This window comes from Xenopus laevis, chromosome 7L (assembly GCF_017654675.1).
Source record: "Xenopus laevis strain J_2021 chromosome 7L, Xenopus_laevis_v10.1, whole genome shotgun sequence".
Lineage (NCBI taxonomy): Eukaryota > Metazoa > Chordata > Amphibia > Anura > Pipidae > Xenopus > Xenopus laevis.
Genome location: NC_054383.1, coordinates 20532221 through 20547756, shown reverse-complemented (window position 1 = coordinate 20547756; position 15536 = coordinate 20532221). Strand labels below are relative to the sequence as shown.

The 15536-nt window shown below is 40.0% G+C and overlaps 1 protein-coding gene across 4 annotated transcripts in view; it reads right to left on the bottom strand.

Annotated features, from left to right (window-relative positions):
- LOC108696127 (cytoplasmic polyadenylation element-binding protein 3) overlaps window positions 1-14144 on the bottom strand; it is a 74631-nt gene extending 60487 nt beyond the window's left edge. The window contains exons 1-2 of one of the 4 annotated variants that reach the window (XM_041568652.1): window positions 14001-14140; window positions 7612-8450 (exon numbers count right to left, since the gene is read on the bottom strand). In XM_041568652.1, coding sequence (XP_041424586.1) covers window positions 7612-8439 — 828 coding nt within the window. In that variant the 5' untranslated portion in view covers window positions 8440-8450; window positions 14001-14140. Of the gene's footprint in view, window positions 1-7611; window positions 9044-14000 lie in introns of those variants that run through there. The other 3 variants (XM_018225190.2, XM_018225188.2, XM_018225189.2) reach the window with 3 other exon arrangements.
- Between the last annotated feature and the right edge of the window lie 1392 nt (window positions 14145-15536).

Below are 15536 nucleotides of genomic sequence, written 5' to 3'. Positions count from 1 at the left end.
GTTGTATGCTATGGGCAATGTAATTTTCACAGTTCATGTGGAAATTCATCTAAATTGCTGCAGATTTCCCTGTAAAGACAGCAACAATGTTGAAAAACACAGGACCACTGGCAGTCTTATATGATCAACAGGGCTGGATTTACATCTCCTGCGCATCCCCAGTGTTTCTGAACCAATGTGGGTGTGGTTAAACAGCATGCCGCCCCCCTAAATTCCTGCTTCCCTAGGCCCGAGCCTTGGTGGCCTTTCCACAAATCCGGGCCCGACAATCTAGCTAGCAACATTGGCTTCTGCCTTTACAGAGGCCAATGTTACGGATAGCATGGAATCAAGGATGTATTTTGGTCTGGTGCCCCCTAGGCACCGGACCTTTACAGCGCCCCTAAACGTGTGGATTGAGGTCATGTTTAATTAAAAAAAGATTTCAGTTACGTAGGCACCCAAGGACCGCTGCCCTTGGCACAGGCCCTTGGGTGCCTGTATATAAGTAGGGCCCTGCATAGAATGAAGGGCAATCATTGTATGCCTTGCACCACCAAGTAAAACCAACAGTAACCCCCTCCCTTTGGATAACACTAAGGGGCCTACTTACGAACATTCTAATTTCCCCACAAATCAAAATGTTTGTCTAAAAATGTCGTTTTTTTATTTCTATAAAAATTAAGATTTATGCATTATGCTGTTTTGTACACAGTCCTTCGGGAAAAGTAAAATTTGATCTTCATAAAAAGAAAGTTGACAAAAATTAAGATTTATGAAGTGTAAGAACTGCGCAAAATGAATACAAAAAAAGCAGTTGAGATTCTATAATTTAAATGGAGCTGATGCAATTGTATCATTTTTAATCCATTTGGATTGAGCTTTTTTTATTTGGGTCATTAAATAACTTTCATGGTTTTAGAGAAAAGGAGTTTATTTGTGGTTTGCCGGATTTAAAAAACTGTGCACTCATAGGCCGGTCACAACCCTCACCCTATCCCCCACACACCGGCCCCGCTTTGCTCACACCCAACCCAATCACACAGCCCCACTGCTCGCCTCTCTCACCTTCACAGCTCCCCATTTGCCGGCTCTGGGTGGGTGAGAGTTTCAAACAACAGTTGAAATCTCTCGTCCAGTCCCCAGTTTAGATGCGGCCAGTGGGCCTGGTGGTTTCATAAATCACTAAAACTACACAAATTCGAATTTTGATAAATGTGCCTCTAAAAGATAATCTGGCAACCTGTGGCAAATCTACTCAAGTCATAAACCATTTTCAACCCAATGCCAAAATGGTTCATATGTTTATGTTCAAAATCATAACTGGATTAATTCTTCTTCTACAATACAACAGGAAACTGATTGCGGCCGGATATCTTCAGAAAAAGTTGAGAGGTACAGTATGCTCAGTCATGGCCGCATAGCTGGGTTTTTATCTCTAAAGCTACCCATACACTAAATATGTTGTGAGCAGTATCAGGCGGATACCGAATATCGGAACGAAGACAATATCAAAAGCTGATTCAGTCCGGTATTTTTAAAAATATCCAATTGATATCTGGCCAGTTGTCAGGCAGATATCAGTTGGGTAAGCCTGTCGGAGGGCCCCACACATGGGCCAATAAGCTGAAGTGTTGTGTATGGCCACGTTAACAATTTCTGATATCAAAAAAAGCACAGCAACTGGTCATATCAGAGAATGTCGCATGGTCTAGACTTGGATTCCCTACTCCACTTGTTATTTCCCACTTATCAAACTGACAGTATAGCACAGAGAGGAGATAATGAAGGTTCCAAGGAAAATCAAAAAGACAGAGGCCAGACAGGATCAAATCTGCAAGAAGACATTTTGAAACAAATTATTTTTATTTCCACAAGACACTTGTCAACGACATGGCCCAAGTTCTTGTTTGCTCTCCTAGACATTCTTCAAAAAGAATTTGGTTTGCAAATGTGTAACATTGCTAAGAGGGGCTGATGAAATGTTGGACAACAAAAGAGTGGTCTGAAAACTGCCAAAAGTCAAATAATAGGGGAATGGAGGAAACCAAGTAGGTCCTTTATCTAAACCTTTCACAGATTAAACTTTCATTTAACTGCAATGTCTTCATCTAACTTCTTTTATTTAGTTTGTTCTCCAGGAATAGCACTAAAACACATGAGCTCATACACAAGTCTAATTATATGCTTCCACTTCTCCAGGTGCCAAAGATAGTCTGTCTAGCGCTTGCAGAAGTCAAAATATTTCTTTAAAAAGGTGGTAAAATGGAAATGTGTCTTGAGATATTAATTTCAATTTAAAGCAGCGAGTGGAGCGGCAAATATTGCTCAAGATTAAGGAAATGTTTGGGCCAAAATGGATTAATTACAAGGTTAAATGTGTTAAGACAACCCTGCTGTGGATTATCAATGGTGAATTTATTTATTTTTAAAACACACACGTGAATAGTTTTGAAAAGACAAGTATATTTTTTTAAATTACTTTTTCAATTATTTTCAGAGATGCCTTGAATCCATCAATTTTACATTTGTAAAATTTACATAATGAATCCACCACAGGTGATTTAGTTAAATATCAAACCCAATAGGAACCCATAGGTTCCTGCTCAACCTCCCTTATAAGACATAGCATCCTCAGGAACAGAATTAGAGAAGAGGACAGCTTTACCAATGATGGACTTCTGGTATTTCATCTACTGTAGGATAACAAGTATGTTATGTCCCCATGCCAACATATGCAGTTCAGAATGCTACTGGGCCATGCAGGTGCCTTTCCATGTGAGAAAGGACCTGGTGTCATATTGGGGCTGCTATGTCTGTGGATCTACTCACATAGACCACATGCCGTGTGATGCCAGTCAATACATGGTATGGCATAAAGCAGGGGTGCCCAAACTTTATGCGACGAGGGCCAGATTTGGTGAGGTGAAAATGTGTGGGGGCCGACCACTCAACATTCTTGGGGGCTGACCACTCCACATGTGTGGGGGCCGCCCAACATTCTTTGAACCATTAACATTACATTACAAGAATCAAGTAGCGTAGCAGTAATATTTGGGAACATTATTGAAATGATCTGCCACTTGGTCTATACTGCTGTCTGTGTGCTGAAGGTGTTGGCAATAGATATGTACTGGAACGTAGTGACGCCATACTTCTTTAGTTTATTGTCCAGGCAAGTCAGTACGTCTATTGACACCTTCAGCCCTAAAGAAGTATGGGAAAACAGTGCGTCTCTATGTGCCAGTATGTGTCTATTGCTAACACCTTCAGCACACAGGCAGCAGTATAGATCAAGTGGCAGATCATTTTACTAATGTGCCTTAGGGCCGGTGTAAATTTGAAAACGGGACGCAATTGGATATGCCTGGCATAAAGCAATTCAAAGAAGCAGATATTTATTGCCTGCCTACCATCCCTCCCAACCTTGCTCAGCTGCATCTCCATACTTTGTTTGTTGGGTTTCCACCTGCAAATTTCAATTGCTCATGCAGCTAAAGATCCACCCAGTGATGTCACCAACTATGACATAGAAAAATGAAAAATAAGGCGGGCCTTATGTTTTAATACATGGGATTAAGTGAAGTAGTCATTTGTAAAACAACTCTGCAACTCTGTGAAGCAGCCCTCTAAATCAGGGTAAAAAAAAGAAACATTTTCATTGCATTCTTTGCATTGCTTGTTTCAGAGTAACATCATGTCCAATTCTATTTCCTATGGCTAAGGTTTGTTCGTTAAGCAAAATACAATTATTATAGAAACCTTAACCAATTTCTTTTTAATTTAGTGAGGAAAAATGACTTCGCTTGACAGGCTTTTTTATATGAATCTGTATTTCACTGTACACCCTAGGGCCGCCCCCTAAAGCTGCCATCCCGTAAATTTGTCCCTGACATATGATTTTCTTAAAATGGAAGATGCCCCTTGCCATAATTCAAAACATCCTAGATATTGCGTTGCCTTATGACAGATCCCATACCTGTATAACGATTAGATAACTGAAGAGAATGATAACTTCCGAGATATAAACAGGATGACTGTATCAGCCTAGGTTTGCTTAATATAAATCATTTTACAATACCCTTCACAGACTGTACATTAGTGCACGCAATCAATCAATGTATCAACAATCAAAATGCTCCATGTTCCACAGGCCTTAATTTAGCTCCATGTGGCAATGTCCCCCCGATACCCTTTACATAAAATATATGTAGAGGGACATCCAGTTAAATATATCTGCTATATAACAGAATTATAATATGGGACCTGTTATGCAGAATGCTCGAGACCTGTGGTTTTCTGGATAATGGATCTTTCCATTTTTTTATTTTTTGATTAATGGATCTTTATTTTCTGTAATCTGGAGCTTTCAAGATAAGGGTTTCCGGATAACAGATCCCATACTTGTAATATTAAAGATATTAAAGATTGAAAGTGCAGGCAGTCCCTTCTAAATTATAGAAAGAAAATATTTATCTCTGGTATTTTAGCCTATGTAACAAAATAAATTAAAGAACATAATTAATTCTGTTAAAAAAAATGAATGTATTTAAGTAATCTAACTGAAAGCAAAGACAAAATCAATTTCCAATGCTATATTCAAAACAAGCCTAGAAGAAAACGTGCATTCAATCATTAAAGGTAAAATGAAAAGTAACAGCTACTAAAAGCATAAACGGTTTGTTTCATGTTCAAAATAAGGAGCCACATTTACATTAAAAAAATACATAACCTTCATCTCTTGTAATGATGTGCGATGAATTTAGAAAAAAGAAACACAGGATGGGCAGAGTCCATTTTAAGCAAATAATTCAAATTTTTTTTCAAAATGATTTCATTTTTCTCTGTAAAAAGAACAGAGAACTTGATGTTAACCAAGCTGCATGAATCTAGATCAGTGGCAAAACAATCCTATTGGGTTTACTTAATGTTTAATTTGATTTTAAGAGGTTTAAGGTATAGTGATCCAAATTACAGAATGATCCCTTATTCAAAAAACTGCAGGTTCTGGGCATTTTGGATAATAGATCCGAGATGCATCTAAAATGGATCAGACCAGCTGTTAGGTTTGTGGTGCATGAGATTTAGGGGCTGATTTATCAAAACTCACCCACATTCTATTCATTCCTATGGGATTTTTAGAACCATATTTATCAAATATTGAGTTCTTACTTTTACCCACTGATATATACAATTCTAAAAATCCCATAGGAATGACTAGAACGTAGGAGAGTTTTTATTTATCAAGCTCTAAACTCACATTTTGATAAATCTGCCCTTTAAATGTTTAGGTAAAATGCTAGAATTACAGTATAAATAGCGAAGTGCAATTAAGCAACTTATTTATAGAATGATCTAGTGAGCGGTGTAAGTATTTAACAGTTGCTAATCTTCAAACTGTTATTAGTTTAATCTGCTGCTTTGGTTGTTCAGTGATACAGTGAGAAACCTTTACCATATGGAAAAATTATATCAAAGCCACCAATAGACCATCTTCAATGGGCCTTACAAGGTACAGGTTTGGGACCTGGAGTTTTCCAGATAAGAGATCTTTCTGTAATTTGGATCTTCATACCTTAAGTCAAAAAAATCATGTATAAACCCAATATAAACCTATAAATAGGCTGGTTTTGCCTCCAATAAAGTATTAATTATACCTTAGTTGGGATCAAGTACAAGGTACTGTTTTATTATTACAGAGAAAAGGGAAATCATATTCAAAAATGTGGATTATTTAATTACAATGGAATCTATGGGAGACACACTTTCCGTAATTCGGAGCTTTCTGGATAACAGGTTTCCAGGTAATGGATCCCATAACTGTACTCTAATATGCTTGTGATATATCTCTGTATTAAAAGGAAAAAAAAATAGAATCCTGTATGGCTAGAAGGGGGAAGAAGGAAAGAAATTTTCCAATGGTCGGAGAATTTTCTCTAACATGGGGTTTGTATCAAATACTTTGTGGCTGACGCTAAATAAAAAATAAATAAATACAACACTGTGACCATCAAGCTCCACTGTTAAGTCTAATAATTCCTACTTATACACGGTGCATGGTGAATAAAAATAAACACACACACCTGAGGGTGGCAAATCCCAAATTTCCATTCCTTTCCAGTGACTGACCTACAGAATTCCAGGTTTCCATGACTGATTGAGCAGCAGTTGTGTAAATAAAGGGTTGAAGGAACCCTTCTACAATTTCAAAAGAGAAGCCTGTCAGGAGTACCTGCTTCTAGTACTGCATTGTAACAGCTGTTACCCGACTGCACCGACACAGAGGACTTTTTTTTTTTAAAAACTAAACGTCTGCACAGCAAAATACATCTATAACCTGGTCTGTTCAGAATTCACTTTTGACGATCAACTGGATTAACCAGATACACAGACTGTTGGAAAAGAAATGTCACAGATGCATCAAGTGCCGACGTCAGATCCATCTCTCTGAGTGCTTATCGGAATTCATGGGGGTCGGTAAATGAATAATTGCAGAAAGAAATTAAAAAATGACATGTAAACTCTCCCAATTAACGTCATAACATTATCAGATCCTATACATACATATGTGTATGTATACATAATTTTTATACAGAATACCAGATTAAAAATAGTACACCATTACAACCTGAATTTAAAATATTTATTAATCTTATTCTAACTATTTCAGCATAAGGTGTTTCTTAAAAATATCATACATAATAGCAACATTAAGCACAAAATACTATTTATTAAATACAGTTGGTTTACTCGGGGGGGGAAAGGTTTTTGACGATTTTTGGCCAAAATCTGGAATGCTTAAAAGCACATCTCCAAAAGCTAATACTGTAATTCTGCATCATAATTCTACTCTTATCGGCCCACCCCTTATGCCTCATAGCTGCTTTTAGATTGTAAGCTCTGCTGAGCAGGGCACTCCTGTATTAGTCAGTATTTGCATGTAACTGGTTGTTGTAGTTGTATACACTGTCTCAGTGTACAGCCCTGTAGAAAATGTTAGCCCTGTATAAATCAGTGTTATAAATAATATGTTTATACTGACAAAAGCAACTTTGCTGAAGAAAATGCCCACACCAAGTTTTGGAAGCCACCGTTGCAACATATGTGAAAACCCTGACTGTAAATACAGTTCTCCATGGGCAACATAGGCTTGCAGAATATAAACTGGGCAGCATAAAATAAGACATTTCTCACTTTGCACAAACCAGGCAGTTTATTGCCACACTAGCATAGGCCCCAGTGAACAATTAGCCAATACTTGAGAAAAAATAGATGCCAATACCTGTGAGTCAAAAACAGGGTGTTCCCAGATTTATTGAAGTGCTCAAGGGTTACGATCAGATGTTTCGGGACAATGACTGCCCTTCTTCAATTTTTGAAGTATATGTGTAACTGGTGGGGGAGGAGGCCAGTACCAATACCTTTCTTATTTTTTGCAGAAACACTTAGCCTATGCTTGGTAATTAAAATGAATTAATTGTCAAAGGGATAATGGCAATTGAAAAGTAATGCTTTTGTGGGGGAAAGGTGATCAATGTTAACATCATGATGGTACCCCTTTACATTTTCCAGCTCACCAGTTAGCAAAACAAGCACAACACACACACATACAAGTGACAGGCATTCTATTACCTGTAGGGGCAATAGGGTATTGCCATTATCTGTCCTGAAAGCGTTGTCTTCCACCCACGATTTCGGGGTTAATGGGGATGCTCTTGGGAATTTAGGGGGTGCGATAACATTGCTGGAGAAAGTTTTTTTCATTGGGGAGATGGGGTTGAGCGGAGAGGGCACCCCGACACCCACTCCTACTCCAACCCCTACAGCCCTGCGTGGGTCCCTCCCAGGTTGCAGTGCCCCCCACGGGTTAGAAGGGCTATTCCAGGCAGCATTTTGCTGGTTATTCCAGTTGGACGGGGAAGGCAAGGAGGAGTTGGGGGAGGACGAGGGCTTGTTGGTCAGGATGGGCTGATGGCTGTAGGCATTACGCTGGGTGTATGCGGTGTGGTTGTTGGGGCTGGCGGGGGATCGCCTCTGCTGCTGTTGTGTTTGATGAGCCAAGCCCAGCTGGGGAGAGAAGGTGCCCCCAAACACGGGGTTAACATGATGATGATGAGGGAAGTTCTGGAACAGCATGGTCCCATTCACTGGTGTAATCCCTGGGAAGAAGCCGTCATCCGCAGCACTGGTGGTGCCTCCAGTAGACCAGGTGCTGCCAAAAGATGGGGACAGAGATGGGGTGGTGGGGGGCTCATGTTGAAAGCTCAGCCCAGGCAGTAAGGGGGACTCCATCTGCATCTTCTCCCTGTGAGTGGGGGGGCTGCTCTCTCTGCTGCTGGTGGACTCTGCTACACAGGGAGCTTCTTGCTGCTGCTGCTGAGTTTGGGAGGATGGAGACTGCTGATGTCGCTGCTGCTGCTGCTGAGCTTTGTTTTTGTCCATCAGTAAATCATCCTGCATGGTTTGCACCACTGAAACAGGAGAAGGCCAGATGTGGGTTATGATTCTTACGATCACCTGACGCGACTGCCTACCACAAACTGACTGCAATGCAAAGTCCTACTACACCCCCAAGGAGCATGTCAGCCAATACACTAGCGGCTGGGAGAGAGGGGGGTGAACTAGAAGCAAAATACAGTGCGCCTCAGCAGTTACCCCCCTCTACTGAAGACAAATGTGCCCTTCCCCGTATAAATAAAAGACGTTCTTAGCGGCGGGGCATATCGCACTACTACTCCGCCACGTCTCTTTGCTGCCGTACCGGAACTCTGAGATGCGAGGCTGCTCTTTCAGCCTGATTCTGGTTCCTGTTATCTGCAGGCCCCGCCCATCCCCGCTGCTATTTGCATACGTCAATAAATACTGCTGCGTCCTTCAACAAGGTTACAAGCCGCTGCTGCTCTGTCACTGTCGTGCAACCCGTTGTCCAAATAGTTGGCTGCCCTGATGAGGCGCTGGAAATTGCACTATATTACAACTTCTTGACAGACAATGTTATAAATATCAGCCCCCCCTCCAATAATTAGACTCTCCCAGCTGAAAGCGACGCCCACTTTTTAAAAATGAGACTAACCTTACTCCTACCCTCCAATAAATCCACCTTCAGTGTGAAAAACTCCTCAGAGTTCCCCTTTATCATTTTTGAATAATAATAATAACGTGTTTTTCTCTGTTTCCTGCATTAAAGGACAACATGATTTTCAGGCAGACTATACAGCATTTAGTAAACACAGATTTGGCACACAGTGGCATTCAAAATTCCACTAGCCTCCACGGATGCCTTCCCACAGACAGCCTCTGTGGAATTTGCTGCTATTTTATAAATACACGTTCAAACCAATAATGAATAATAATAATAAGGCTGCTGACATGCTATATATTCTGCAGTGCTAGGCAATGTTCCCTTCTAAATCGTATTCAGCTATGTGCGCAAAAGAAACTTGTGCGCACATTTTAAATGAATTAATTTAAAATTTTGTGTGCTCTGGTCAGAATAAATGCTAAATTTTCACACAAAATTCTTTGTGCGCAACACAATTTGTTGTGTGAGCTAACCTCATAATTTGTGTGGACTGGCATGAGCACACAGCTTAGAGGAAAAATTGGCGCTAGTGATGTGCGGGTCAAGTTTTCCTCCACACACCCCTGCACCCTCCCCAGGTCTAATTTTCCAAACCAGCCAAAGTCAGCTACAAAACCAGCCCAAAACTAGCCAAGAGGCACTTAAAATAGCACAATATGTGCAGCTAAAAAAAGTCTAAATAAACAAATTTATGTGAAAATATGCCTTTTTCAAGTTTTCACTGTTTTGCAAATTTTTCCATGAAGCAAAATGGGACAGATTCGCCCGTCACCAGGGGCGTAACTACAGAGGGGGCCTAGGAGGTATAGGGGCCCCATAAGGCCCTAATTCATATACAAATCAATAAATATTAGTAAAACAGCTCAACCTCTAGACATTTTGGTGGCCAGCAGATTTGTGCCCCAAAATTGTCTGAAATTAAGGAAAGTCACCGGAAAATGTGAGAATGGGACGGGATACTGGGGTAAAGAGTCCAAAATCTATTAACTTTGAAAAAACTTTGACTGGTTTCCAAAGTACAAACCAGCAAAAGGCCCAAAAAATAGCCCAAATCCGTACCGTGGCTAGTTTGTACTTTCAAAAACAGTCTGGCTGGAAAACCGCCAACTCTGACCCTCCAAACCTAACCCGGCTGGGTCCGCTCCGTCCCCTTTATTTATAGGCCCACGCCTGACCCGCGTTCATGTCACGAAAGGGGCAGAATCGAGTCTATAATTTGAAGGGCCGAAAGCCAGCAGTGTGAGGCTGCAGGCGGGAAGAGCAACTCCACTTAAATACATGTATAGGTTGGGTAAAATATGTGCATGCAATAAATGAAACCCAAATATTCACTGTCTAATGGAAAACACGTGGGAAAGAAATTCCGTTAAATAGCCTAAAATTTCTATTGATTTGGCAGTATGACTGCATCCCTGTTATAAATAGAATACACATTTTCCATTTATAAGGAGGCAAGAAAAAAAATCTGCTTATGCATGTCATAATTTCACTATGAATACTGTATGTCCAACAGAAAACTACAAGTCCCAGCATCTCCCTGGCAGTATGTTATTGTTAATGGGATGCTTGGAAATGTAGTAGAGCTGGAAGACCGTACGCTGCACATCTCTAATATATTTACTGAAAGAATTTAATAATTATTCACAGCACATTAGCAATGAAACTTAAAGCCTTCATGATTATGGTAAGAATGAAGACCTGGATGACAGGTATAAACAGAACAGGCAGAATTTTCAGAAATTCTCTTAAGCTTGGGCAAAGTTTCATTAAACGTTGCTCTAAGAATCCATCTTCAATGTTGCTAAAAACCTCAGCATGCTTTACCATTTGATAATATACTAAAGCATGCTGGGAGCTTAAGTATTTTATGTATCCCAAAACCCATACATTTCTTGGTTAATATTTAATAAATAGTAAACATTTTTCTTCATCCTTCACACCCATAGAAAAGTACCTACTGTACATAACTGCCTAGTTAAAAATACCTTACAAAACAACAAGTGTGGAAGGGTAACTGACCCACAACTGCCTATATTACAAAATAGTCTAACTTTTTTAAATTCACATAAAAAGTCTAAATTCTTTTTAACTAAATGTATTATTATAGAATATATGAATATTTCATGGGATATTAATAAATACGTTTTGTTAAGTATGCAGATTGTTCTTGCTAGGGTGGGGATCCTAGACTGTCTGGCAAATAATTGTCTGGCTGAGCTAATGAAAATAATTTTATGTTATCTTTTTATACTGACATCACCATTATTGGAACATTAAAGAGGATATTACTCTAAACATTTGAGTTTTGCTGCAAACTAAAATATTTCATTCTGTAGACATCCCTTCCGATATTTGAATTACCTGGTTGTTAGGGTCCCAATTACCCTATGCACCAGAGAGTGTTTTGAATGACAGTTTTAAAGATAAATAGGTTATGGTAAAGATGGTCATGTTTCTCCACACGTTTGGGCTCACAGGCATGGTATTGGCATATTAGTGCACATACAAGTGGAGAAATAGCATTGTATGCCACTAGCCTAAACATCCGCTCTTTTGGTGACCTAACCATCACCAATTAATCTTTATTGTCTGTCGTTCCAACCACCCAATGTCAACCAGGTAGAAATCGCTTCTCTTCTAGGTCTGTTAATCAGCTTGCCTCTGCTACATTGTTTCAGGAGTAAAAGTAGCTATACACAATAAGATCTGCTCATTTGGCAAAGTCGCCAAAGGAGGGATCTTAACCCGGCAGCGCAATATCAGGTTAATCAGCACGCTTCATGTAGCTACAAAAAGTGTCTTGGTGTCACAGTATGGCCTAATGTAGGCAGGGATCATAGAACAATCCAAGAAGTACTCGCACACCCTGGCCCTACCGAAAGGTAGAGATCCCTGGTGCACAGCAAAATGGAGGAAACGGCAACCTCACGATCCAATGGCGACAAGAAGTTCACCGGCACACAGGTAATGCAAGCAGGTTATACCTTGCTAAGTGTTTATTGCAGCATGCAACGTTTCGGGATTACCCCCTTTATCAAGCATCATAAAGCTGCTTGATAAAGGGGGTAACCCCGAAACGTTGCATGCTGCAATAAACACTTAGCAAGGTATAACCTGCTTGCATTACCTGTGTGCCGGTGAACTTCTTGTCGCTAATGTAGGCAGGGGGCATTTTTTTTTAAAAAAAAAAACACGATTATTTCCTCCAACCAAAGTGCAGGCTCATTTAGCCTGCACTTCCAGTGGGGTAATCGATTTTTAGGTGGCAGTACATAGGCATAAGGTCTGTTGTATTTTAAGGCACCAGAAATATTCCTTCTGCAGAATATTATTTTTCTGGAGCAGCAACTGCTTTTCTCATAAATAATTATCATAATAGATAGTCAGTAACACGTTTAAGGAAAAAGACAAGTTATTCTGTGCATCTGGCAGGCATTGGATAGGCAGCTTCTGGTTTTTGTGGATGCATGCCGATTATATGGATCTGGGAGTTCACTTTTTCCAATGTGAGCCATTACTGTAGAAGAGACGATAAGAACTCTGTGCTCTGAGGCTGCAGAAGTACAAGAAGTGTATATCTATATATCTATCGATAGATAGATAGATAGATAGATAGATAGATAGATAGATAGATAGATAGATAAACATATATATAGCCAATCCCGGGGCTGCTGCTGCCGCCTGAGGAAGCAGCCCAGATGCCGCCCTCACTCTCCAGCATCAGATCGGGTCAAAAGGGGGCAGCATCACTAGTGCAATAAGCACAATTGCGGAAATTCAGCTCTTAAAGTTATAAGAGGCGGCTTTTTGTGACCCCTTGTAACTGGCCGCTCGCTGCCGCCTGAGGCAAGGTACTCACCTTGCCTCATGGCAGGAGCGGCTATATATATATATATATATATATATATATATATATATATATATATATATATATATATATCGTAGTAAATGGACCTGCACTCCTTATTTATAGTGAAAAAATTAATGTGCTTTATTCACAAATGCATTTCCAACGTTTTGGTTCCTCTCTGGGACCTTTTTCACTATAAATAAAGAGTGCGGGTCCATTTACTACGATGTATAACAAGATTTTACCAACGCACAAATCTTCATATTTTAAATACGGAAAGAGTGCGCTCACTGTATGGACATATCTATATATCTATATCTATATCTATATAGATATATATATATATATAGCAAATGTATCAGAGCTAACTCAAATAACCGAGTCCAGCCTGTTCTACTTCTATATGTATAGGTATTATTATATATGTAAATATTTATTAACCCCAAACCTTATTTTAATTTATCCTCAGTCTGCCCCCACCCCCCGGTAGGATCCCTAAAGATTCGGAATGCTTTTGCGACGTAAACAAATCCTTTACCATCTGGAACAAAAAAAAAAGCTTTTTCAGTCCTGCTAGTACCTATTACAATTACAGTCATAGTTAGTAAATAGCTAAGGGAAAGATTACAAATACATGGTACAGCCCTATATCAGATGAACAATGAACTGTGAGCAAAAGGTAGGGGATATTTGACTCCCTGATATATTTACATAACATAAAACCTTTTTTTTTATTTATTTAAACATACATCCCAGAAATAATTAGAACGAGACGTCCACAAAGCAGCGATCGATTTGCAATCAGCGATTTAAATAACCTCCCAGCACAAGCCAATTCGCCTGGCTGCTCAAGGTCAAGCCTTGGATTTAAAGGGAACTTCCATCCCGCAGTGTTAGCGCATGGCAAGTGCTAGAACTTCCACAAACAAACCCGAAATAAACATTGCGATAAGCCACAGCACAAAGGGCGAATTCGGGTGTTTTCCACGCTTAGATCTAACGCAGCTACTGGGGGGGGGAAGGGAGACACATAGATTTATCTACATGCAGCAAAAATCGCATCGACTCCCGACTATCGGCCATAGTTACCTTTTTTTTTTTGTGCGACCACTTTTAAAGATCGATCGAGTTAATGCTATTGTGCCTAGTCTTCTTTCGCTTTGCACAGAGAAGCTACCGATCGACAAGAGCACTTTGACAACTGGCGTCGGAAAGCGCATGCGCTCGCAAGGGCTTCCGGGAAATGTAGTTTTTTCGGAGACATGGAATCATTATCTAGAACCGGAGTACCGTAATTGACCCTGCCTAGGTTCTTGCCAGCTGGGTGAATTTACAACATGCTTTGTCATTGGTCGGCTCGCAGATTAATGATACATCAATCAACATATAGAACCCCCAAACCATAGATGTTGGGTAGCAAGATTCTTTTTAAAGGAACAGTAACACTAAAAAAATTAAAATGTTTTAAAAGAATTACAATGTAATGTAATTTTACTGGCTCTTTTAAAAGTTGTGTGTTTGCTTCATACACACTATTATAGTTCATATAAACAAGCTGCTGTGTACCCATGGGGGCAGCCATTCAAGCACAGGATACACAGTACATAACAGATAACTACTACTATAGTTTATATAAACAAGCTGCTGTGTACCCATGGGGGCAGCCATTCAAGCACAGGATACACAATAGTAACAGATAACTACTACTATAGTTTATATAAACAAGCTGCTGTGTACCCATGGGGGCAGCCATTCAAGCACAGGATACACAGTACATAACAGATAACTACTACTATATTTTATATAAACAAGCTGCTGTGTACCCATGGGGGCAGCCATTCAAGCACAGGATACACAATAGTAACAGATAACTACTACTATAGTTTATATAAACAAGTTGCTGTGCACGGGGGCAGCCATTCAAGCACAGGATACACAGTAGATAAGACAAATTTGATTGCCAAAGCGTTTGATACGGTGCCCCACAAATGACTGCTTTCTTAACAAAGGTCCGTTGGGCTTAATAAAGTGATTTGCACATGGATAGGAAACTGGCTACATGATCTGGTATAGAAGGTGGTTGTTAATGGGACATTCTCTACTTGGAGTAAGGTTCTTAGTGGGGTCACTCAGGGCTCTGTATTGGGTTCACTTTTATTTAACTTGTTTATTAATGAATTAGGGGAGGATATTGTAAGTAACGTATCAGTGTTTGCAGATGACATAAAACTATCCAGCCCAATAAATTCCATCCAGGATGTGGCATCCTTGCAAAAGGATCTTGACAAACTGCCAATCTGGGCAGTAAAGACGAATCAGCCCTTTAAGATGAGCACTGTCCATATTTAAAAGATAATACACATAGAATATCCAAGATGAAGTTAATATTAATGTTTCCTTAATCAGAAATGTAAATGAGTCAGTTTGCTCACTAAAGCCCTACTTGCCAACAACAACCAGGTACTTAAAGGAGAACTAAACCCCCTTGCTTATAAAAACCCCTACCCTCTATAGTCCCCCCCCTCCCTGGGGGAGATGAGGGAGAGGGGCTTAAATCCTGTAGACTCCCGACAAGTTCAAAAGAGTTGACCACCCACTGGTTGGATCTAATTGAGACCAAGCCGT